Genomic DNA, 26452 nt, shown 5'->3' with positions numbered 1-26452 from the left:
TGTTAGCATAGAGGTGATCACTGAAGTATTGAGAATGAACAGAGAGAAACTGCCATGGGTCCCTTGTAGGTACCAGAGCCATGCCTAGAGCAAGGAGAAAATGCAGCGACTACGAGCAAGGTGACAACAAAGAAAAGGCACTGGATTCGGGATGGGGGGTGGTAACTGGCCACGAGAGTGGAGATGCAGAAGCCAGATTATAAGGAGCTAAAGAAGGAAGAAAGCAGTGTGGGTCATGTCAGGCAGGGACATAACAGGCAAACGTTGGATGTTGACTGGGAAAGAAGTATCAAGGGAAGGACTTTTCATTCTCTAGATACTGGCATTTGCAACATGCTTGAAAGCAAAGGGAGGCCTTCAGTGTGATCCAGCCTGGCCAACGTGGCAAAAAGCATTAGCAAGAAGGGACTGAGCACTGGCCTTGGTGTGGTTATAACATTCACCAATGGACGAAGCTGTGTTTCAAGGAAAATTAAATGGCTCTTGTGTCTTAAAATGTGATAGGAAAAAAACGAGGGATTTTGTAGCTACTCTAGCCCAATCTAACTGTATGTGTGAATCCAGGAAAGAAGTCCTACGAGGCCATGTGACTTCATTGATGTAATCTTTTCTAGATGAAGAGATCGGTGTGTGCTCCGTGCAGTTTCTCTGTCAGTTGTCAAGAGGGCGGATTTGTTCCCTCTGTTTCCAGAATGGAGTTTCAGAGCTGTATCAATTCAGGTGTAGATATGCTCTACAGACTCAGGTTTTGGATTAGTGTGGTGAACTTGCCAGCAATTTCTTTCTCTTCTCTGTGTCTGTAGGAAGCAGAACATCAGAGGGCCATGCAGAGGCGTGCTATTCGTGATGCCAAAACTCCTGACAAGGTGAAAAAGTCAAAATTTGTAAAGGAAGACAGTAACCTCACTCTTCAGGAGAAGAAGGATAAGATCCAGTCGGGCTTGAAGAAGTTAACGGAGCTTGGGACAGTGGACCCAAAGAACAGATACCAGGAGCTGATCAACGACATTGCCAAGGTACCGTGTGGGGGGGACAGGGATGCCCTGGCCGTGCGTAAACTTGTCCCAGCGCTGTGAAGTGACCATAGCTGTTGAGATGACAGCGTGCCTTCAGTGTGCAGGCAAATGAGGGTCTTCTTCTCTGAGGAATTGTTTCTGACTTCTCTAGCACGAGGACCTCACCTGCCCTTGGACGACTTATTCCATGGCCTAAATCAGTAGGAAGAAGCCCCTAATTAGAGCTTCCTGTGCCTCGATTTGTCTTTGGCCTTAAATAATTCTTCGAGATCTTTTTAATGACTACTCTGACATATAAATTCACATCCAGTTGGTCATGAAATCCTTGATTTATGTGAATCCTCATGAGTAAGGGGCTCTGGTGTGGGCCCAGAGTTAGGTGTTCACTGTTGGCCCAGTAAGGCAGTACCGTGCTCGTCAGGGAGCTTGGTAATTGATATGGTAAAATGATCTTTTCTTCCCTCTCCTGACAGCATATTTAAGAGGTTAAACCAGCTTTGCAAGTAAATTCTAAGAACGTGGAAGTCTGTAAAAGTAACACATTTCCCTACCTCTAGAAAATACAGACGGGGAAAAAGATGGATGAGATCTGAATTTCTTTGCTGATTTTTTAACATAAATTGCTGTCTGTTGGGGCACCTGGGTGGCTCAGTCGGTTAAGCAGCTGCCTCTGGCTCAGCTCGTGATCTCGGGGTCCTGGGACCAAGCAGCGGGGAGTCTGCTTCTCCCTCTGCCCACCCCGGCTTGTGTGCACTCTCTCTCTCTCATAAATAAATAAAATCTTTAAAAAAAAAAATTGCTACCTGCTAAGAAAGTGTGGTCATGCAAGCAGTTAAGCACTGCTAGGCTCTAGCAAGGATGATTTGAGAAGCACGTGATACCTACCATCATTTTCCTAATTTTAATAATTGTGTCTTAGGACATTCGGAATCAGCGGAGATACCGACAGAGGAGGAAGGCTGAGCTGGTGAAATTGCAGCAAACGTACGCCGCTCTGAATTCGAAGGCCACTTTCTACGGAGAGCAGGTGGATTACTACAAAAGCTATATCAAAACCTGCTTGGATAACTTGGCCAGCAAGGGCAAGTGAGTTTTTTTTTTTTTTTTTTTTTTTTTTTAAGAATCAATGTCAGGGGAAAAAGAAGTAGAGGCAACTGAAGTGACCTTGGAAGTTTTTACTTAAAACATGCTGGGTCTATTTATTGCTTTAATTCTTTGTTTTGTTCTAAGTGTTTGCATGATTTCCTAGTTCCATTTGTTGTTGTATGATGTAAATAAATAATGTAGGGGGGATTTCAAGGATGCTTATTTATTTCTAAGCATCCCTTGTTCTAAAATATCTTCTTGGCCCTAGAAATGAAAGAATCACGGAAGGAGGCTAGTTAGTGCTCCCCAAACCTGGGTGTGCCTCAGAATCACTTAAGGAATATGATAGACATTTCGATCCCCTGGTCTCTCTCTACACCTCCTGGGGACAGGATCCCAGACCTCAGCTTTTCCCCGCGGGCACCAGTGACAACCAGCAACACACCCATTTTATAGGGAGGGAAACTGAGGACCCAGAGGGATGGGGTGGTGGGTGCAAGTTCTACTTACACTACTAACTAGGGTTAATTTATTGTACTTCTCAGTTTTCAGTTTAAGAATTTTCCAACTTCAGAAAGGTTGAGAGAATAGAACAGTAAACACCCATAAACCCTTCACCTAGATTCACCTGTTTTTGACATTTTGCCACATGAGCTCCCCTTCTCTGGCTTCCTTACTCTTCGCCTGCACTCCGGCTCTCTCCTTCCCTCCCTGGAAGACTGAGGTGAGGTGGGGCTGATGTGCAGGCATACAAATCAGGCCCACACAACCCAGCTTGCAGAGCGGCTCATGTGACCTTTTGACCTTTCCCCATCGTTGTTTGAGCACTTCCTGACTTGTGTTCCTGGTTGAACTTGTACAATTCCCCAGGCTTGGAATTAGCTATTTCTCCAAGCATTCCTGGCGCCTTCTAATGAAGAATGGTGTTTAGAAGCCACACTCCAGGCACGAGATGTGCTCATTGCCATGGGGTCATCGTTGCTTCTAGGCGTTCTAAGCAAACAGAGTGGGGTCCTCTTCTTTTTGTGATGGCTCTGTGGTATCCCACTGCACGCAGACATACAGCACTTGATGTAATCCGGTCTCTCATGATGGACATTTGTGTTGTTTCCTCTCATTTACTTAAACAGTGCTGTACCAAATAACCTCTTATACATAGGTTATTTTGCAAATGTGGGCATATTTTTGAAGATAAAGTCCTAGACGTGGAATCACTGGATCAGAGATTTTGTACAGTTGTAATTTCTATAGATCTTGGGGTTACTTTCCATAGCGCTTATTTCCTTTGACTCCTGTACCAGCATTCCCGCCCCTTGAGACCCTTCTGTGGGAGCCCCACATCCCTGATTCTCAGAGATCCCTAGTCTTCCCTTGTTTACTTTTGAAAATCACTTCTTACCTTGATTATCCCAAAGCCTCCTAAGGTCTGTTTCTTTTTCCTTGTTCCCATTCCTCTGTATTTACTACACTGGTTTAAAATCTTCTAAACATTACTTATTCTGAGATATATTTATTTTCACCCTGCCAAGCCAAGGGGCTTACAGGGACTCCCTTGGGGTTCAATACAGTTCCTTCAGGCTGATGTTAGAAGCCTTCACACCTAACTTGTAGGTGCTGGGTGTTGAGAGGGGAGGGACCTAGGCAGATGACATAGACTGTCAAATTCATGGTGGGTTTGCAAATACAATTAAAGGCAAAAGCAGTTTAGTAATGCTTCCCCTGTTGTGCAGAGAGATTGCTCAGGCTAATCCTAACACTTATTTGCCATTTTAGAATCAGTATGTCACTTAGGCTTGTGTCTGGGAAGTCCGTTTTCTGACCTCATATCCTCGAACTACCAACAGACCTTGTAGTACACAGTTACAGATAGAAAGTGATATGGTGTGATTTTTTACAGGGTCTCCAAGAAGCCTAGGGAAATGAAAGGAAAGAAAAGCAAAAAGATTTCTCTGAAATACACGGCAGCAAGACTGCATGAAAAAGGAGTCCTTCTGGAGATTGAGGACCTACAAGTGAACCAGTGAGTATTTACTTTTTTACTTTGTCTTATACATTGACTTGATTTCTGCATTTATCACCTCTTTATCTTACTGCCTTTATTTGTGCTATGTGGATGGTCGTTTTCATATTTTCTTTGTACTTATATATCTGTTTAGGTGCAGCAGGCCTAATAGTCAGGATTGTTTTGTCTGTCATAGAAGGGATTTCTTCTCCTTTGTTTTGGAATATTTGCCCCAGACTGTGTTTCCACCTGCTTGTGTGGGCCCCATCTTAATCTTTTTTTTTTTTTTTTTAAAGATTTTTTATTTATTTATTTGACAGAGAAAGACACAGCGAGAGAGGGAACACAAGCAGGGGGGAGTGGGAGAGGGAGAAGCAGGCTTCCTGCTGAGTGAGGAGCCTGATGTGGGGCTCGATCCCAGGACCCTGGGATCATGACCTGAGCTGAAGGTAGACGCTTAACAACTGAGCCACCCAGGTGCCCCAGCCCCATCTTAATCTTTCCTCTTTAAAGGAGGACACCATTTCTTATTCTCCTACGTCTAAACCAAGAATAAATAAGAATAACAAGAAGAAGAGTTTACTTTATTCCCCTTGAGGCTGAGAATCAGGGACTTACCCTCATTCTCTTTCCTGGGAAGTGCCAGCTTGCTCTCTGCATGGTTCCCGAATCTGGCCTGGCTGTCATTAGCAGGCATTATTACGTGCCTACTCAGTGGGCCCTGTGACCTTATGCAGCTGAGCTTGCTGATTTTGTGTCTGTTAAAACAACAAGTTTGTTTTTTCGTTTAAGATTTTATTTATTTGTCAGAGAGAGAGAGCACAGGCAGGGGGGAGCATCAGGCAAAGGGAGAAGCGGGCTCTCCGCTGCGCAGGGAGCCCAGTGTGGCACTCAATCCTAGGACCCTGGGATCATGACCTGAGCCAAAGGCAGACACTTAACTGACTGAGCCACCCAGGCGTCCCTGTTACTTGGTTTCAAAGCCTCTAGCAGCAAATTGAAAAGAAGAAAGACAGGCAAAAAAATGGACAACATTTGAACAGTAGAAAATAATGGCAAGGGCGCCTGGGTGGCTCAGTTGGTTAAGCGACTGCCTTCGGCTCAGGTCATGATCCTGGAGTCCCGGGATCGAGTCCCACATCGGGCTCCCTGCTCGGCGGGGAGTCTGCTTCTCCCTCTGACCCTCCTCCCTCTCATGCTCTCTGTCTCTCATTCTCTCTCTCTCTCAAATAAATAAATAAAATCTTTAAAAAAAAAAAAAAGTAATGGCAAAAAAGGAAGAGATAATAAATATGAGACAGACTCAAAAAGTGCATAAAGTGTTCAGCACAAAAAAACTCAAAAGGACCAAGGTCCCCAACTGAAAAATGACCAAAGAAAATACAGATAATAAGCCATGATTCACACACACACACACACACACACACACACACACACACACACTCAACCAGACTCATAAGAAATGCAAAGTTTTAAAACGAGATACTGTTTTTTAACTATTGAATTTAAAAACCTGGAAAATTATTGTTTTTAATTACTATTTTTTAAAGTTACATATAATGTATTATTTGTTTCAGGGGTACAGGTCTGTGATTCATCAGTCTTAACACAATTCACAGCGCTCACCATAGCACATACCCTCCCCAATGTCCATCACCCAGTCACATCATCCCTCCACCCTCTCCCCTCTAGCAACCCTCAGTTTGTTTCCTAAGATAAAGGCAGTTTATCTGCCTTTCTGATTTCATCTTGTTTTACATTTTCCTTTCTTCCCCTATGATTCTCTGCCTTATTTCTCAAATTCCACGTACCAGTGAGATCATATAATTGTCTTTCTCTGAGTGACTTATTTTGCTTAGCATAATACCCTCTAGTTCCATCCGTGTCGTTGTAAATGGCAAGATTTTGGGGTTTTGATGGCTGCGTAATATTTCAGTGTGTGTGTGTGTACGTACCCACACACCACATCATCTTTATCCATTCATCTGTCGACGGACATCTGGACTCTCTGCATAGTTTGGCTATTGTGGACATTGCTGCTATAAACACTGGGTGCAGGTGCCCCTTAGGATCACTACATTTGTTTGTTTGTTTGTTTTTTTAAAGATTTTATTTATTTATTTCAGACAGAGAGAATGAGAGAGAGAGCATGAGATGGGGGAGGGTCAGAGGGAGAAGCAGACTCCCCACTGAGCAGGGAGCCCGATGCGGAACTCGATCCCGGGACTCCAGGATCATGACCTGAGCCGAAGGCAGTCGCTTAACTGACTGAGCCACCCAGGCGCCCGGATCACTACATTTGTATCTTTGGGGTAAATAACCAATAAAAACATGGAAAATTATTTTATTATGCAGTGATGGCAAGGAAGTAGTGAGATAAGTAAGCACTTTGGCATACATTTCTGACATTACTGCAAAATAGTTCAGTGAGATACATAAGGGTTGAACTTTTTTAGCTGCTATGTAAAACAGTATGGCAGTTCCTCAAAAATTTGAAAACTCATGTGCTCCAGCAATCCCACTTTGGGGCATATATTCCAAAGAACTGAAAGCAGGATCCCAAAGAGATATTTACACTTCCACGTTCATAGCTGCATTACTCATAAGAGCCAAGAGGTGGGAGCAACCCAAATGTCCGCGGACGGATGTGGAAACACAATGTGCTACATATACACACAGTGGAATATTATTCAGCCTTAAAAAGGAAAGACATCTGTCCCAGGCCATGACATGGATGAACCGTGGGGACATTATACTAAGTGAAATAAGCCAAGTGGCGAAAAGACACGTGCCTTGTGACTCCACTTACAGGAGGTGCCTAGAGGAGTCTAACACCTAAAAACGGGGAGTAGAATGGTGGTTGCAGGGCTGGGGGAGGGGGAAGGGGGAGCTGTCGTTTAACAGGTACAGTTTCAGTTTGGTAGGATGAAAAGGCTCTGGACTATCTGTCGCACAACAGCATGAATATACTTAACACTACTAAATTACACACTCGAAAAATAGTTAAGGTAAATTTTATGTCTTGTGGTTTTTATAATGAAAAACATTTTAATACTCTGACCAAAAATTCCATTTTTAGGCATCTATCAAAAAAAAAAAAAATCAGAGGTAAAACCAAAGATTTACATATAAACGTGTACCACACGTGTAATAACGTTAAAAGTAAAATCAGCGTAAGTGTTGTACAGTAGGTGAATGGTTAGACTTTAACTACAACGTGGAATATTGTGTGGCCATTAAAAAGGATGTGTTCAAAGAATGACAAATTCTCAAAATGTTACTAGAGAGAAGTTGGGATACAGGACTGTATTTACAGTTTATGCTAAAAAAATAGATAAGTGGGTGGTTAGATAATCTTTATGTGAACAGAGGCACAGAACATACACTGTTTAAGTGGTTATCTTTAGCTTGTGAAATTATAGGTGCCTTTTCTTTTTCTCATGCTTTACCAAGTTCCAAAGTTCAGTAATGAATCTATGTTATTTTAGGATCAGAAAAATTAAAGCAGGGGGGTGCCTGCTGCTCCCTCTGCCTGATACTCTGCCTGCTTGTGCTCCCTCCCTCCCTCCCCCCTCCCTCTCTCTCCCTCCCCCCGCAACAAATAAATAAATAAATAAAATCTTTAAAAAGAAAGGAAGAAACCAGATAACAAAGCAAACTGGTTAAAATAAAATTATCACAGGAAGTACCTTTAAGGAAAGACCTGTGAGGACCTCCTGCTGAGTAGGATGCGCATGTTCTAGTTCATGGATTTTGTGACCTCTCCCGTAGCTTCTCCATGGCCTCTTCTGCATCATTCGTGGTTCTCAGCTCAGTTCCTAGTAGATAAGTTTGCTCCACAGTTGAGTTCTAGAAATCTGGGCCAATGTACTTTGATCACCCAGGGAACAACACCTTCTGTTGCCATAAAATTTCCGGGCTTGTAACACGTTGAGAATGAGCGATACCTGAAATGTTTTCGGTAAATAGCAATGTATCTTTGGCGGTACTTAGTACTTACTGCCTTTATAGCTCTGGCAGCTCCTCTCGTGGCTCTTCTTGTTCTTACCCCTTTTTGTTTCCTTCCGCACTTGTTGCAGTCCTCCACCACGCATGCATTCACTCACACAGCTTTTCTCCCTCTGCTTCCCGTCCAGTTTCCTCTTGATACGCTTTTATTGTTAGATTTCAGCAGTGGCCACAGGGAAGCCCAAGAGAATTCCTGTAACGTCAGAGGCTGTCATGGCCTTCCTCAGTGGTCCCTCTTCCCGTGGTATGCAAGAGCTGCAGGGGGGGTTGCCCGCCTCTCCCCAAATCTCCAAGCGTGTGGTACTTAGAGTAGCAGCCCCACGTTGCTCCACCTGTAGAAGTACTTTGGACCTTTATTTTTTACCCCTTTTCACTCTTGAAGATTGGTTTTTATTTATTTATTTTTAATTTTTATTTTATTTTATTTTTTATTCTTATGTTAATCCCCATACATTACATCATTAGTTTTAGATGAAGTGTTCCATGATTCATTGTTTGTGCATAACACCCAGTGCTCCATGCAGAACGTGCCCTCCTCAATACCCACCACCAGGCTAACCCATCCTCCCACCCCCCTCTCCTCTAGAACCCTGTTTGTTTTTCAGAGTCCATCGTCTCTCATGGTTCGTCTACCCCTCCGATTTCCCCCGCTTCATTCTTCCCCTCCCGCTACCTTCTTCTTCTTCTTCTTTTTTTTCCTTAACATATATTGCATTATTTGTTTCAGAGGTACAGATCTGAGATTCAACAGTCTTGCACAATTCACAGCGCTTACCAGAGCACATACCCTCCCCAGTGTCTATCACCCAGTCACCCCATCCTTCCCACCCCACCCCCCACTCCAGCAACCCTCAGTTTGTTTCCTGAGATTAAGAATTCCTCATATCAGTGAGATCATATGATACATGTCTTTCTCTGTTTGACTTATTTCACTCAACATAATACCCTCCAGTTCCATCCACGTCGTTGCAAATGGCAAGATCTCATTCCTTTTGATGGCTGCATAATATTCCATTGTATATATATACCACATCTTCTTTATCCATTCATCTGTTGATGGACATCTTGGCTCTTTCCACAGTTTGGCTATTGTGGACAAGGCTGCTATAAACATCGGGGTGCACGTACTCCTTCGGATCCCTACTTTTGTATCTTTGGGGTAAATACCCAGTAGTGCAATTGCTGGATCATATGGTAGCTCTACTTTCAACTTTTTGAGGAACCTCCATACAGTTTTCCAGAGTGGCTGCACCAGCTTGCATTCCCACCAACAGTGTAGGAGGGTTCCCCTTTCTCCACATCCCCGCCAACATCTGTCGTTTCCTGACTTGTTAATTTTAGCCATTCTGACTGGTGTGAGGTGGTATCTCATTGAGGTTTTGATTTGGATTTCCCTGATGCCGAGCAATATTGAGCACTTTTTCATGTGTCTGTTGGCCATTTGGATGTTTGAAGATTGGTTTTTAAAAATTTTATTTATTAGAGAGCGCGTGCACGCACACATGAGCAGGAGGAGGGGCAGAGAAAGAAGCAGACTCACCGCTGAGCAGGGAGCCCAATGAGGGACTCGATCCCAGGACCTTGAGATCATGACCTGAGTTGAAGACAGACATTGAACTGACTGAGCCACCCAGGCGCCCCTTGAAGAAATCTCCTTTCTGCATTTCATAAAATATTTTTATACAAGAATGTAAAAATCACACCCTTACGATGTTATGTTTCAACAGGTTTAAGAATGTTATCTTTGAAATCAGTCCAACAGAAGAAGTTGGAGACTTTGAAGTGAAAGCCAAGTTCATGGGCGTTCAAATGGAGACGTTTATGTTGCATTATCAGGTGGGTATGCACTACGCGGAACCGAAAGCTCTGTATGTGCAGTGGTTGTTCTCGATGAGGTAGGAGAGCAGGTAGAAAGGAGATCTGTTTGGGGACAGCTGTCCCATACCCAGCAGTGAGCTGGGCCCCACACGGGCGGGAAAGGAGCAAGGGCCCCTGTGCGTCTGCCTTTGTCTGCTCTCCCTGGAGAGCTGTGGCAGATCGGTACGATTCTCCAAGCTTTTATCTGAAGCTTCTACTTCGTGTTGCCACTAAATTGAACTGGTACCTTGACCTTGAACAAACTCTTAACTATTGATAGTAGAAAATTGTTAGCTTATTCAGTAGCTTGAAATCTTTTCTCTCATTTTGATTTGATCTAGGGGCTTAAAGGTGTATTTCTGACAAGGTGTGTGTAAATTGCATCTTTGTAAACTGAATCCCATTTTAAATTCAGGAAGAACTCTGCAGTGAATCATTTTATAACATAATTTTAGCTAATTTTTATTCCGAAATATCTCTAGTTTTTACATATTAGAAAAGCACCAGGATACTGCAAGGCCTCCTGGGCCCTGTCCAGGCTCCCGCACTTCACGTGTGTCCTCATCAGCTCCATCCCCTTCGCACTGCTGTCCTCTATCGGTCTGGGCAGGGGCCATCTCTGCACGTGCTGACCCCCCGTCCCTGTCCTTTCTTCCTCTAAACGTGTTACCACTCTGACCAGCACTCCCCACCGCCCCGCCCCAAACTGTGCACTCCATAAGGACCGTGGTATGTCTTCGTTTCCTTCTCAGTGATGAGTAGATCCTCAAATGTGTTAGCTGAACAAAAGTGAAGTGATTCCGTGATGCATGTGCTCAGGGGCTTCCGCAAAGGAAGATGCTGTTGGCCTTCAGGCTCACCAGAGTTGTACAGGCCAACCAGCCTGCCTCGGGTACCGTGTTCGTCCATGCACAGGTGCATTAAATAGGGAGTGAGGATCAGGTATGAGGTGTTATGTTGGCCCAGGTGACACACCAGGGCCTTTGTTCTCATGGAGCCGCTAGGATTTTTCCAGAAGATGAACTGGTTGAACTTCGGGGTTCTTTTAAGTGCTTTGACTCTTGCTTTCTCATCACGTCTCTTCTGAAGTTCACGGGTGAGACTTCCTAAATGTGCTCTGGACCGTGGAGGGCAGTGGGAGAAGCGGGGGCTTTACACTCTGATCCAGATCCACTCCGTCCCACACGGTGCTGTTGGGCAAGTCCCTGAACGTCTCCAAGCTTCGTCTTTAAACTTGAGATAATCAGACCTCTAGGACTTTGATCAGGACTTAAACAGACACTATCTGATGTGCTTACCCGATATCGAGCACATAGTAGGCACCTAATAAACATTTTGTCCTTTTGCCCCTTGCCTTCAGAATATAAAAGCTTTCTCACGTGGAATAGAAAGTAAGACTCTAGTTGATACCCTTGCGACAACATTGGTGGCCGTGTCCTGGTTTTAGTGATTAGTATATTTATCACAGATTGAAATGCCTTCACCTTCTCCAGGTGACCTGTCACTTAGACAAACCGGAGACACGTTATTGTCACTTCTGAAATAGGAAGTATGTGTGATGACTGAACATGCTGCTTTTTCTTTCCCTGTTTTGTGTATTTTGATATGAACCACATGACTTCTTAACTCCAAATGGACCAGAAAATTCAGTTGAGCAGCGTGCCCTGTTCCTCGAGCTCTCGGGGTTGTGCAGGGGACGGCACTCCTTTCTCACCCCACTTCATGTCTGTCATTCCTCATTCCTTCTGGGTCCCTCCCTACCTCGTGTCTTGTCTTATGCCACAGACTCGTTTGACGGTCAAAATGTTTTTTTGAACAGGACCTACTGCAGCTACAGTATGAAGGTGTTGCGGTCATGAAATTATTTAATAGAGCTAAAGTAAATGTCAACCTTCTGATCTTCCTCCTCAACAAAAAGTTCTACGGGAAGTAATTGATCCGTTGCCACCAGCCCAGAAGGATGAAGGAAAGAAGCTCCTCACGGTTCCCTTTCTCGGGTCCTTCTTTCCTCATTGGAAGCAAAGACATGGCCCACAACAGAGCCTCAACTTGATACACTCCCAGCGCCACACTTTTCACCCCTCCCGCTCTGATGGGACTTCTGTTGCGCTTTCTTCATAGTGAAATTGTATTTCAGGCTTAGTCTGATCCTCTTGTTCCTTCATTTTCTTCCGTCACTTAGGAAAGAGCGGAAGCTCCACTAAACTCTCTCTCCGTTGTTAAGGTCTGAGAGGCCGCATGACTCTCTTGTAAGCTTTGATGTTTGTGTGAATTAGCAACAGGGATGGTGGGACTTGAATTCTTGCTGTTTGGAAGCAGGCGCTCTCAGCACTAGTAACAGACACGCATGGAAGGCACACAAACATCTCCAGTCTCTAGGTTTTCATTTAAAGGTGAAGTACCTTTACATTTCCATCCCATTGGTCAAATGGAAGGATCCAGGGGCTTCTTGGTTCTCTTCCATTCTGTTTTCCTTTATGCACAGGAGCTAACGGAAATCACTGTCTGTGCTCAAAGGAGACCTTTCTAGCAAAGGGGGAGACACGGCTTTTAAATGTCACCATTAAATGTGAACCGGGCTGTCGGTGTAGCTCTCTGATACGGCGGGCAGGAGAGTCCCACCGGGAATACCCGGCTGCCGAGGGGGGTTCACCGTGGTCTGCCGTGCCTGCGTGTTTGCGCTGCTGGAGGGAGGGGGCTCCATCCGGGAAGGCAGTCCTGTCCGCTGTCCCTGTGGCGAAGGGACCGGCCAGCCCTAGCATAGAGTGTAATTGTCTTCAAAACTGTTTTATGTCTCAAGAGTGCCTTATGAAAGTGTAGATTTACTTCTTGAAATGTGGGTGATAGGACTTTTTTTAAGATTTATATAATGCTTTAAAAGCCTTTAGAATATGGTAAGAAAATGGTTTTTAAAAATTGGCTTATCTGTATATCTGAACTCTTAGAACTTTCTTATATAACTACAACACTAGGATTTATCTGCAGGGTTGCAGGGAGATAATCCTGCCTTAAATAGACTGAAACAAAAACAAACAAAACCAGCCAACCAACGTTAACTTGGTATTAAGATCTGTTTTTCCCCACTTCTTTCTCTTCCCTTGCTGCCCACGCCATGCCTTTATGTTATGAGCTCCCATTTTTCTGGGTTTAGTCAGAAACAATTCAATTCTAAACATTGAATTTAGGAAGCTTTTGTTATTACATAAAAAGTCATATACTTAAAAAAACACACACACACACACACACATACACACCAAAACTGTTTATCCAGGAAAATATGTTGGAAATCATGCTACTGAGCCTCCATTTTCTCTGATGTTTTGGTTCAGTATTCTTTTATCATAAAACATAAAGTTTAACAAAATAAACTTACATTTAAAAATTTATTGATGTATATTGAAAGCCAATAAACTGTTCGTTAATAACAAATCATGTGATGTGTCCCTATTACAAATGTAAGCATTGGAGATGTGTTTTTCCTGAGAGACCATTTACTCGGTAAGGTCCACCATCGTGCAAATGTGAGTTGTCTTGAGTCTTCACACCCTCCACCCGGGAAGAGGTGAGGTGTGGTGCGCCACCAGGCTGACCTGGTTTTTTACTGTATTTTGCAAGATCACTTTTTAGTGAATATTTTCCTCCGATCCAAAGCAGATGCTAAGACAAGTAGCATCACCACAAAAACTGAGACCTACCAAAGTGTCAACCCCTTCTCCTTAAGAGCCTAGCCATCCCTGATGCCCATCGGACCCCCATGGCCGCATCCATGGCAGACCCTGAGCAAAGTTTACAACTCCTTGAATAAAATACGGTGTTTCAGTTATTCGTGAGGATTGTAGTGCCCTTGATAAACTCCTAACGCAAAATAGTGCAACATGCACTTCAAAATGTCCTGTAGAATTACGGTTCAAATAGCATGGAGAAGGCCCAGACCAACTCGTGTCCCGGCGTTGAAACCACGGAGCTCTTCCTCCTGCTGTTCATTGGCGGTAGCCTTCTCCGTCTCATCACTCCTCCTCTGACCTTCTCTTCCACCGGCTCCAGGACATTTATCATGAATTTACTTCCAACCGTTTGGATTGCCCACGAGGTTGCCGCACACAATTGCCTTTGTATCTCTAGGAAATAAAAAGGTCATTTGTTCATGTTTGTGTTTATTTTTCTCAGTTTCATTGTTAGCAGTTCCTGTTCAACAGCGTTGGCTAGAGCGAGCTTTAATGATTGAAAACTACAACAGAAAACAACTCCCTCTCCAGTCTTCCTGAAGGAGCAAACCCACGTCCCCTACCAGCTCATGGAATTCTGGCAAAGCCAGGTTTCGCACGGGAGTGCGTTTAGCCTTGGTTTTTTTTGACGTGTCCTCTGCTTCACGTAGCCTCAGCAGAAAAAGAAGTCGGGGCTGCGGAGAGCACGCGGAATGCGGCCTCTGGTTGGCTGATGGCGGGGAGTTGGGCACGGCTGCGGCCTCGGGTTCCAACGGGGCTGCCCCGCACCAGGTCGTCTCCGCCCCACCCAGGTCACCAGAAAGGGACTAGCGGAAGTTGCCTATGGAAAAAGTAAACAGCAAAAGGCGGGGGGGGGGGGGGGGGGGGGGGATTGGCTTCCTTTTGAGTAAGGCCCCGAGGCACAGCCTCACTCAGAAATACAAATATGTATATAAGCCTGTTGTGTTTATAAACTGTGGCCAGACTCTATTGGAAAATTAGGGACTGGGAAATAAGAGGAAAAACAGAATACCTCGAAAGTAAACAGCGGTGGGAGACGGCGGTCCGTGCGAGTGGAAGAGTGGTGGGCGTTGTGCTGGGAGCGCGGGACCCCCCCCCCAGCCCCGCTTTTCTCCTCCAGAAGTGGGGGGCTGCTCTCCGCGGCCGCGTCACTGAGACAACTCGGGCTCTACGTCGTCCTGCAAAGAAATCAAGGGAGGCAGAAAGGTGCTTATCAGGACCTAACGGTGTTAAATAAGGAAACCAGCACCAGGGCAAACGGGAGGAAGGGGCGCGGGAGCCCCAGTGGCCCCCCCCCCCCGTGCCCCTCAGACTTGGCCCCCCCGCCGTTATGCCGGTGCAAACCCTCGGGGAAGTGGGGCACCCGGACCCCTGCACGGATTCTAAATCTGACATCTAAACTTCCTAACCTTTAAATCACGAAGTGTGCAGCTGCCCACATACTGCGAATTTCAAGATAAAAATTACCTCGCTTTTAAAGGTATGCAGCAGAACCCTCTGTGCATCTTTCTTTACACTCAGTGCTCACCACAGTAAGTGCGTCACCCCCTGTCACCAAGCGTTAACTACAGTTTTACTAATCCCTATGCTGTATTTTCCTTTTTTTTGAAGATTTTATTTTTAAGTCATCTCTACACCCAACACGGGGCTCGAACTCACAACCCCAAGATCAAGAGTCGCAGCTCCTCTGACTGAGCCAGCCAGGAACTTTCCATCTCCATGACTTACTTATTGGAAGTTTATACCTCTTAATCCCCTTTATTTCATCCACCCACTCCCAACCATCAATTTGTTCCCTGTAAGTAAGAGTTTGATTTTTTTCTTGCTTCATTTGTTTCGGGTTTTTTTTTAGATCCCACATTAGTGAAATCATCCGGTATATGTCTTTCTCTGACTTATTTCTCTTAGCATAATACCCTGTAGGTCCATCCATGTCGTCTCAAATGGCAAGCTCTCTTTCTTTTTTATGACTAATATTCCATTGTGTGTATAGCCCACATCTTTTATCTGTTCATCCATCGATGGGCACTTGGGCTGCTTCCAGATCTTGGCTATTGTAAATAATGCTGCTATAGGAGGCGCGTATGTCTTTTCAAATTAGCATTTTCGTTTTGTTTGGGTCAATACCCAGTAGGAGAATTACTGGATCATAGGGTAGTTCTATTTTTAAATTTTTTGAGGAACCTCCACACTGTTTTCCACAATGGCTGCACCAATTTACATTCCCACCAACCATGCACGAGGGTTCCTCTTTCTCCACATTCTTGCCAACACTTGCTATTTCTTGTCTTTTTGATTCTAGCCATACTGACAGATGTAAGGTGATATCTCATTTTGATTTGCATTTCCCTGATGAATAGTGATGATGAGACCTTTTCAAGTGTCTTTTAGTCATTTGTATGTCTTCTTTGGAAAAATACTCAGGTCCTCTGCTCATTTTTTTAAAAGATTTTATTTGAGAGAGGAGGGAGAAGCAGACTCCCTGCTGAGCAGGGAGCCCAACAAGGGGCTCGATCCCAGGACTCTGAGATCATGACCTGACGCTTAACCAACTGAGCCACCCAGGTGCTCCTCTGCTCATTTTTTAATCAGATAATTTTTTGCTCTAAGTTCTTAATGTATTTTGGATATTAATTCCTTATCAGATAATATCATTTGCAAATATCTTCTCTCATTCAGTAGGTTGCCTTGTCATTTTCTTGATAGTTTACTTCCCCGTACAAAAGCTTTTATTTTGGTATAGTCCCAATAGTTGGTTTTTGTTTTCCCAACCTATCCAGGAAAATGTTGCTAAGGCCAATGTCAAAGAGATGACTGCCTATGTTTTCTTCTATGAGTCTTACGGTTTCATGTCTCACATTTAGGTCTTTAACCCATTTTGAGTTTATTTTTGTATATGGCATAGGAAAGTGGTCCAGTTTCATTCTTTTGCATGTGGCTGTCCAGTTTTCCTAGTACCATGTATTGAAGAGGCTGTCTTTTCTCCATTGTATATTCTTTTCTCCTTTGTTGTAGGTTAATTGACCATATAAGTGCGCGTTTATTTCTGGGTTCTCTATTTTCCATTGATCTATGTGTCTATTTTTGTTCCCTCTCCATTTTTAAAGGTACACAAACAGCTCTTTATCAGTTCGAACCCTTACATCTTTTTCCTCCTTAAGCTCACGTTTCCATTCCACTTCCCTCAGAATTTTATCCTAATGTAATATTTAAAGCATAAGTCTTTTTATGATTCTGTCATGATTATCTCACAAAAATAAAAATTTATTTTATTTCCTTTGACCATAAGGCTGTGAATGCAATCCAGAAAAATACTTTGTGTCATTATAGTTCTCATTAATGCATGTTTGATCAAAGTGCCATATTGTCTGGACAGTTGTTTAAGTAAGATATTTGAAATGCGTTTCTTAATGGGATAAATGAAGAGTTTTTAAATGAAGGTTTAAGGAACTTATGGATAAACATTACTACTTGCTAGAATGAGTTAGGGCTCATGGCCAGTTCTCTTCTATTTTTCATTTTTATAAATGTAAGCTCTGCGAACCTTTGCTATCAAATTAGCACATGGCAATGGAAGGTGTTTCGTTATAATGATGTCATCCATTTTGGGGAACTCCTTAGTTTATCCAAAGAATCTCAATGATTTATGGTAATTAGAACATGATTAAGTCTTGCAATTTTGTTAAAAGCAAAAAAAAATTACCTGAATTTATTATTCAGTTATGAAATTATCCACTTCCTTCAGATTTTGGAAGTAGACAAGGGGCTTCTCAAAGACTTATTAAATAACTGAATTAAACTCATAACGTTTGACTTAGAGACAACTTATTTAACCCAGTATGCTAAAGATGCTTAGGGAAAATGGAAATATTTTAATACGCCTTCAGCACTACAATTTTTAAACTTTTTTATTAGGAAAAACTAACATATAAATAGAAGGAATAGTATAATGAACGCCCATGTGGCCTCAATTATTATCCACACATAGTCAAACTGTTCTCCTCCCTAATGCCACCCCAAGCCCCCTTAGGTTATTTTGACAAATCCCAGACATAGTACCATTTCAACCATAAGTACTTCAGGATGTGTCTCTAGCATAGTGTTTCTAATTAGGGGGCAACTGTGTTCCCAGGAGACATTTGGCAATATTTGGAGATTTTTTTGTTGTTGATGTCCCAGCTAAGGGAGTACTGCAGCCATTTAGTGGGTAGATGCCAGGGATCCTGATTAACATCCTACAATGTGCAGGACAATCTCCCTCAACAAGGAATTATCCAGTCCAGAATGTCAATAGTACTGGGGTGAGAAATCCCACTCTTTACATAGAAGGACTTAAGAAAAAAATCCCCAAACCATTATCACACTTAGACAATCATTTTAAAATACCAGACATGCAGTCGATGTTTGCATTTCTGCAGTCTCTTGTAATTGCTCAAATAGTTCATATGTTTGAATCAGGTGTCAAACAAGGTACACATATCACATTTGGTTGACAGGTCTTTTAAATCCTTTAACTATAAATTCTCTCTTTTTTAATCTTGCAGTTTTATGATGTTGATCCTGTAGAATTTCTACATTCTGGATTTCTTTTTTTTTAAGATTTTATTCATTTATTTGACAGATAGCAAGAGAGCACAAGCAGGGGGAGCAGGAGGCAGAGGGAGAGGGAGAAGCAGGCTCTCCGCTGAGCAGGGAGCCGGATGCGGGACTCGATCCCAGGACCCTGGGATCATGACCTGAGCTGAAGGCAGACGCTTAATGACTGAGCCACCTAGGCTACCCCTGACCATCAGTTCTAATGAGCTAGTACTATACCTCCGATCTTATCCCAGGAATAATTGGGAGTAACTGATGGATTTTAAGAAGAACAAGAAGTATTCAGATGTGGGCTTTAGACAGGTGGAGGGAGAATGGGGACGAGGAGGGAAGACTCAGGACAGCGTGTGCTAAGGATCTTTTGTGCGTCCCGCTGGACCCACTCTCCACCCTCACTTTCCTCTGTGCCCAGAGCTGCTGGCCACATGCACCGCGTCACTGTCTCCCTCCAGGCTGTGGTTGCGTTTGGCCAGTGGCGGGCGTCACAAGGAGATTGGAGGTCTGGGGGAAGGCAGGGTTAGGATTTCTTCTTCCAGGTTGCTGCATCACCTGCCTCTGCCTACCAAAGGCCAGAGCTTGGGTCAGGCGGCTCTGGCCCAGCACCCTGGGCGCCTGGTGGCTCAGACAGTTAAGCGTCTGCCTTTGGCTCAGGTCCTGATCTCAGGGTCCTGGGATGGAGTCCCACGTCGGGCTCCCCTGCTCAGCGGGGAGTCTGCTTCTCCCTCTACCCCTCCCTGCTGCTGTGATCGCTCTCTCTCACACTCTCCCTCTCAAATAAATAAATAAATAAATAAAAATATTTTTTAAAAAATTGAACAAGTGTTCCTGATTGAAGGATGCTAAGAAACATGACACCTGAAGATAGTGAGCAATCTCAGATTTTCTTTTGCCATAAAGAATGTTACTGGGACCATTGGTAAACATTTTAATAACGTCTGTAGATTAGATAACAGTACTATATCAGTGTCAATTTCCTGATTTTGATAATTACACTGTGATCATGTAAGAGAATATCCTTGATTTTATAAAATAAGCACTGAAGTATCTAGGGGGAAAGGGGCACCATATCAACTTACTCTCAAACGATTTAGAAAAATATATATAGGGGCGCCTGGGTGGCTCAGTCAGTTTAAGCATCTGACTCTTGATTTCATCTCAGGTAGTGATCTCAGGTCACAATCACAGGGTTGTGGGATCCAGTACCGCATTGGGCTCCATGCTCAGTAGGGAGTCAGCTTGAGATTCTCTCTCTCCCTCCCCCTCTGCTCCCCCCCCAAAACAAACAAAAAAATCTTAAAAAAAAAAAAAAAGAAAAAATATAGAGAGAGAGATAAAGAAATGATAAAGCAAGTGAAGTAAAATATTTGAGGGATCTGAGTAAAGAGTATATGAGAATTCTTTTTTTTAATTAAAAAAAATTTTTTTAGAGAGGGAGAGAGAGGGTGAGGGGAAGGGCAGAGGGAGAGAGAGAATCTTAGGCAGGCTCCATGCCCAGTGTGGAGACCAACGCAGGGCTTGATATCACAACCCTGAGATCATGACCTTAGCTGAAATCAAGAGTCAGTCGCTTAATGGACTGAACCACCCAACGCCCCTCTTTATTTTTTTTTTAGATTTTATTTTTTTTTTTTTTAAAGATTTTATTTATTTTGAGAGAGAGCATAAGTGGGGTAAGGAGCAGAGGGAGAAGCAGACTCGAGTGGGGTGAGGGGCAGAGAGATGGGAAGAAGCAGACTCTCCACTGAGCAGGGAGCCCTATTTGGCGCTCAATCCGGGCATTCCGGGATCATGACCTGAGCTGAAGGGAGACGCTTAACCAACTGAGCCACCCAGACGCCCCCTAGGTTTTAAGTAATCTCTATACCCAACGTGGGGCTTGAACTCACAACCCTGAGTTCAAGGGTCACAGGCTCCACTGACTGAGAAAGCCGGGCACACCAAGAATTCTTTAAATCATTGCAACTTTTCTAAAAGTCTAAAATTATGTAAAATAAAAAAGTTTTAAAGAAATGAGGATCCTTGGGATGCCTGGGTGGCTCAGTCGGTTGGGCGTCTGCCTTCGGCTCAGGTCATGATCCCAGGGTCCTGGGATCGAGTCCCGCATCGGGCTCCCTGCTCCGCGGGAAGCCTGCTTCTCCCTCTGCCTCTGTCTCTCTCTCTGTCTCTCATGAATAAATAAATAAAATCTTTAAAAAAAAAAAAAAAGAAAAGAGGATCCTTATGTGCATCAGGAATGATTTTGGCTGCAAGAAATGAAAACTGACTTCTAGTGACTTTAACAAATTTATTTCACAAAAATCTAGAGGAACACTAAGTATTGGTTTAGCTATTCAACAATGGCAATATTGTTTTTTTATCTTTCTGAATACTGAGTTTGTTTTTATGCCTTCTCTTTCCATGGTGGCAAATGGCCCCAGAGGTCCAGGCATCATCTCTGTATTCAAAGTATACAGAAGGAAGAGGCTAGCTGCAGCTAAATGTGTCAATTGTTAAGCTTCCCATAAGGCTTGCCCTTACATCTCAATAAGCAAACTGGCCATGTTGCCAACCCCATGGATGAGGGAGGCCAGGAAGTGGCATCTGCCTCTCTGGTCTCTGCAACAGAAGATTGGAGGGAGTGTTTGCCAAGCTAAGAGGTTGAATACTTTTAATTTGAAAACTACGAACTGGGGACGCCTGGGTGGCTCTCAGTTAAGTGTCTGTCTTCAGCTCAGGTCATGATCTCAGGGTCCTGGGATCGAGCCCCGTGTCAGGCTCCCTGCTCAGCAGGGAGTCTGCTTCTCCCTCTCCTGCTGCTTCCCCTGCTTGTGGCCCTCTCTCTCAAATAAATAAAATCTTAAAAAAATACAAGACTACAGACTATTAATTCTTTGACCCATCCTATGATTCCATTCTTTTTTTTTTTTTTAAGATTTTATTTATTTGAGAGAGAGTGAACAAGAGAGAGAGCACACAAGCAGGGGGAGTGGGAGTGGGAGAGGGAAAAGCAGGCTCCCCACTGAGCAGGGAGCCCAAAGTGGGCTCAATCCCAGGACCCTGGGATCATGACTTGAGCTGAAGGCAGACGCTTAACCAACCGAGCCACCCAAGAGCCCCCTGTGATTCCATTCTTAATGGCAGGATTCCTTAAGGTTTGGCCCCCAAACCCCCTGTAACAGAATCATCTGTTATAAAGGCAGAATCCTGGGCTACAATCCCGTCTGCAAAAATCATAATCTCTGGGGATGGGATCCAGGAATATAAATTTTAAACACCTGGATTCCAACAAAGTTGTAGACAAAGGTAAATGGAAAACAGTAAAACACCTAGAGATACTGGATAAGACGTGACAAAAACTGTAACGCATACTTGAACTCACAAGAAAAGAAAATCCTCAAGTGACTAAAAATCAAATAGTAAGCATGTGCTTATCTATTCCAGTAATCTAGGAGCTTCAAGTTTTTGGGTTTTTTTAATTAACTAAACTCCATACTTTATTCAAATTTCCTCGGTTTTTACCTATTATCTTTTTTCCGTTCCAGGATTCCACATGACATTTAGTCATCATGTCCCCTTAGGCTCCTCTTGGCTGTGATGGTTGGAGTTTCAGTTTTTAAGTCCCAGAGAGTTAGACCAGGAACCCAAGCCAGGACCTCAGGTGTATTGGGAGAAGCAATCTTCTCTGGGACCTGAGCATTCTTGGACATGCTGGCTGGTTATGCCGCAAACGCAGATCTCTGATCATTCTTTCCTGGGCCATTTCTCAGGCTTGTGTGTGTGGCTAGCAGCTTTGAGAGATGAGGTAATGCCTTCTTCTGGCACAAAGAACGGGCTCATTCTTCCCCTGTGGCAGAACCCACTGCCTGTGGAGGCATCCACGTGGGCCCTTCTGCATCACCCCTGTGGGACTTGGAGGGTAAAGGGAATTGACACAAAAATGATGCTCATGCTGCTTGCTGGGTGGTGTCTTTGACCCAGGAATCTCTCGCCTCCTGCCAGAATCCACGAAACAGTACAGATTAATGCATTTGCCTGTAAGGTAAAATTTCAGCTGGAAATAGTGAATGCTACCCAGTGGTAAAGTTAACAAAGAAGCTTGGCTATCTCTGGCTGGGCTCTGGGGGGAAAAAAAAACAACCCTTGAGAAACCAAAAATTTGGCCCTACAGGGGTTTAGGGTCTGCATTTACAATATCCATGTAATAAAAACCCTCATGTCTAGTCATTGATTTTTCTGTAGCTCATTGAACAAAGCATAAATACATCTGAGTCATATTCCCACTACCCAGGATTCTCACGATACCCACAGGACCAAAAAGAAAAAAAAAATCAAGCCCCCTTAAAGATGAAAGCATAGTTAAAAACTTTAGGAAACAATCCACCATAATAAGCAAGAGCCAGCAGATGCAACGAATAGGATCAGAGCTCCCCACACTTGGGCTAATAAAACGACATGCTGAAAGAGAATGTAAAATTGTATAACTAAAGGCATAAAAGAAGGGGAAAAAACGTAAGAACAGGACTCTGAATAAAGATCAGGCTAGATTCGAAATGGAAAAACATAGTCCTTTTTTAAGATTTTATTTATTTATTGGAGAAAGAGTGAGCAAGAGAGCACAAGCAGAGGAAGAGGGAGAAGCAGATTCCCTGCTGAGCAGGGATCCTGACATGGAGCTCCATCCCAGGACCCTGGGATCATGACCTGAACCAAAGGCAGCCACTCAACCGACTGAGCCATCCAGGTGCCCCTAGGAAAACATAGTTCTTAAAGAAGATAAAACTCAATGGGCAGGTTAAACAGCCAGTTAGATAGAACTGAAAAGAAAAGCTAATAAAGTGGAAGATGGATCTGAGGAAATCACCCAGAATGTAGCACAAAACTAGAGTGGAAAAATATGAAAGGGAGATGAAAAGAAACAAAAAATAGAATGAGAACGTTTGATATGCATCTAACTGAACTTCTAGAGGGAAAGAATAGAGAATATGGAGAAGAAGCAATAGTCGAAGAGATTTTAGCAAATTTTCTAGAACATTTGAAAGGTGTGTAGTGGAGTCTTCCAGTTGTTCTCCAGTATATGTTCTCCCCTCATCTAATGCAATGGTCCTCAAAGTGAGGTCCCAGAGCAGGCAGCCTCGGCATCACCTGACAACTTGTTAGATATGCAAATTCTCAGCCCCATCCAAGACCTCCTGAATCATAGGCTCAGAAGTGGGGCTCAGGAATCTGTTTTAATAAGCTCTCCAGTGATTCTGATCAACACTAAAGTTTGAGAACCACTGGTCTATCATAATGGAATACTGATTTTTATTTATTTATTTAAGATTTTATTTATTTATTTGACAGAGAGACAGCGAGAACAGGAACACAAGCAGGGGGAATAGGAGAGGGAGAAGCAGGCTCCCCGCAGAGCAGGGAGCCCGATGCGGGACTCGATCCCAGGACCCTGGGATCATGACCTGAGCTGAAGGCAGTCGCTTAACCAACTGAGCCACCCAGGCGCCCCAGAAACCTGAGTTTTAAAAATGTATTTATCTATTTAAGAGAGAGAGCACAAGAGAGCGTGAGTGGGTGGGGGAAGGGGAGAGGGAGAGAGAGAAAATCTTTTTTTTTTTTAAATTATTTGTTTATTTGTCAGAGAGAGAGCAGGAGCAGGGAGAGTGGCAGAGGGAGAAGCAGGTTCCCTGCTGAGCAAGGAGCCCTGACACTGGACTTGATCCCAGGGTTCTGGAATCATGACCTGAGCCGAAGGCAGACGCTTTACCGACTGAGCCACCCAGGTGTCCCGGGAGAGAGAGAATCTTAAGCAGGCTCCACACCCAGTGGCATGGAGCCCAACCCAGGGCTCGATCTCATGACCCTGAGATCATGACCTGGGCCCAAATCAAGAGTCAGATGTCTAACTGCTCCTTGTACACACTTTCAACCAATATTTGTATTTTCAGCCCTCTCCCTCCCCTCCTCTGCTGCCTCTGGTCCACTTTCTGAAGTTCTTTGATGTAAATTATCTTGCTTCTTATTAGCTTGTCCCTTTCCCCTGGTTCTCAGGCACTTTTTTTTCGGCTTCCTTTGTTCTGCTTTGGCACTTACCATTGGTCCATGTGTGGTGGGCCATAGCTAGGCTTTCCAGCAGAAAGCCCCTTACCTGGACAAAAGTGAAAAGTTAAGGCACAGGCAAGGGGAGGTTGCAGAAGTTGGACACACCAAGAATTTCAAGACCCTGAACCTGAGCGCAGACTCAGGACCCCCATGACCCAAAGCTGTTTCCAGGTGCTAACACGGATGCTTCAGCAGAGGTGGAATTAAAACCTGGGAGCTTTATTTTGAAGCTCCTCGGGCCTGTTGACCGTAGTCGCCACCTCCCCGAGCATCCCCGTATGAAGACCAGAAGGAAAAAACTGGGAGTTCACACTCACTAATATGTCTCCTTTGTCTGAGTCAGGCGTTGGCAAACTCCTCTTTGTAAAGGGCCAGAGAGCAAATAATTTGAGTTTTGCAGGCCATCAGGTTTTATCTCCTTGTCGCTATTCACCTTTGCCTCTGTAGCAGGAAAGTAGCCATAATCAACACATAAATAAATGGATATGGCAGCTCTCCAATAAAACTTCATTTACAAAAACAGTGGGACAGATTTGGCCCATTGACTGTAGATAACTGACCCCTGGTCTAAGTTATTCTCAGAACTTTTTTTTTTTTTAAGATTTTTTATTTATTTGACAGAGACACAGCAAGAGAGGGAACACCAGCAGCGGGGAGTGGGAGAGGGAGAAGCAGGCTTCCCGCAGAGCAGGGAGCCCGATGCGGGGCTCGATCCCAGAATCCTGGGATCATGACCTGAGCTGAAGGCAGACGCTTAACGACTGAGCCACCCAGGCGCCCCTGTTCTCAGAACTTTTCATGTTCGATAAAGATTGTAAGAGAATTGCTCAGTATTTGTGGGAATCAGTTGTTTGAAAACGCAGAATTTTGAAGACTTTTAAAAAAATCTTCCGGCTTCTTTGGTTGCTGGCGCTGTTAGCTTAATTACTGTTCCTTCATAGATAATCTTTCTCTTCTCCTTGGTTACTTTACAGTTTTGTTCTACTATGTTGAGTTGTGGATTTTGTTTTATTTATCTTGTTTAGAACTCAATATAGTTCTCTCTGAATATGTGTATTGGTTAGGATTAGATTTAGCTATAACAGAAAAACCTCCCAAAAAGGGACCTTAAACAGGATGAAAGTTTATTTCTCTCTCATGTAAAAGTTAAGGTATTATTGGGGCACCTGGCTGGTTCAGTGTGTAGAGCATGTGACTCCTGATCTCAGGGTAGTGAGGTCAAGCCCCACATTGGGCGTAGAGCTCACTTAAAAAAAAGAAGTCAAGGTATTTATCTTGGTGCTCTGCCATTCAAAACCTCAACTTCATGGTGTAAGATATTGGCATCTACATTCTAAGCAGCAAGATAGAGGAAGGTGAGAATAAGGAAAAAGGCATATGCACTGTGTCTCTCTTACAAGGAAGGTTCTCAGAGGCTGCTACATTAACTTCTTTTTTTTAAAGACACATTTATTCAGCGTCATGATCAGACTATTACATTTAGGAATCAACAGCATGGGTGTAAAAAAAAAAATCTACATTAAAACCCTTTGTTGGAATGCTTTACACTTTCCACAGAACAGAAACTAAAATAACCTGTTATACAATTATTCACAAATACAGTCCTCGAGTTTTTTGCCCATACACATGAGTATTGTCTAAAACATGTCTTCTCTGTAGCAGCTTACATTAACTTCTTTTTATATCCATCCCATTGAACAGAACTTACATGGCCACACCAAAATATAAGGAAGTCACATGCCCAACTAAAAATCAGGATTCTATGGGACCCCTGGCTGGCTCAGTCAGTTAAGTGTCCAACTCTTGATCTCAGCTCAGGTCTTGATCTCAGGGTCATGAGTTCAAGCCACGTGTTGGGCTCCACGCTGGGTGCGAATGCGAAGCCTACTTAAAAAAATAAAAAAGCCGCACACATGCACACATAGCTTACAGTCAGTTGTTTAAAACTAAATGGTGTTTGTTCTTTCTTACGTTTTCTTGATATTAATAGTAATACATACTTGTTTTTTAAAACACGTATCATTTAGAAATGTGTAAAGCAGAAGATAAAAGTTTCCCAGGAGTCCTTACATCCCCAAAGGCAACTA

At 43.6% G+C, this 26452-nt stretch overlaps 1 protein-coding gene across 1 annotated transcript in view; it reads left to right on the top strand.

Annotated features, from left to right (window-relative positions):
* Positions 1–14100, top strand: part of IQGAP1 (IQ motif containing GTPase activating protein 1) — a 103102-nt gene extending 89002 nt beyond the window's left edge. Inside the window, exons 34-38 of the mRNA XM_021680679.1 lie at positions 804–1016; positions 1936–2102; positions 4000–4122; positions 9840–9948; positions 11789–14100. Coding sequence (XP_021536354.1) covers positions 804–1016; positions 1936–2102; positions 4000–4122; positions 9840–9948; positions 11789–11902 — 726 coding nt within the window. The 3' untranslated portion in view covers positions 11903–14100. The remainder of the gene's footprint in view (positions 1–803; positions 1017–1935; positions 2103–3999; positions 4123–9839; positions 9949–11788) is intronic.
* Positions 14101–26452: the final 12352 nt, after the last annotated feature.

Source organism: Neomonachus schauinslandi, chromosome 9, assembly GCF_002201575.2.
Source record: "Neomonachus schauinslandi chromosome 9, ASM220157v2, whole genome shotgun sequence".
Classification (NCBI taxonomy): domain Eukaryota; kingdom Metazoa; phylum Chordata; class Mammalia; order Carnivora; family Phocidae; genus Neomonachus; species Neomonachus schauinslandi.
This window is presented reverse-complemented; position numbering and strand designations above follow the sequence as displayed.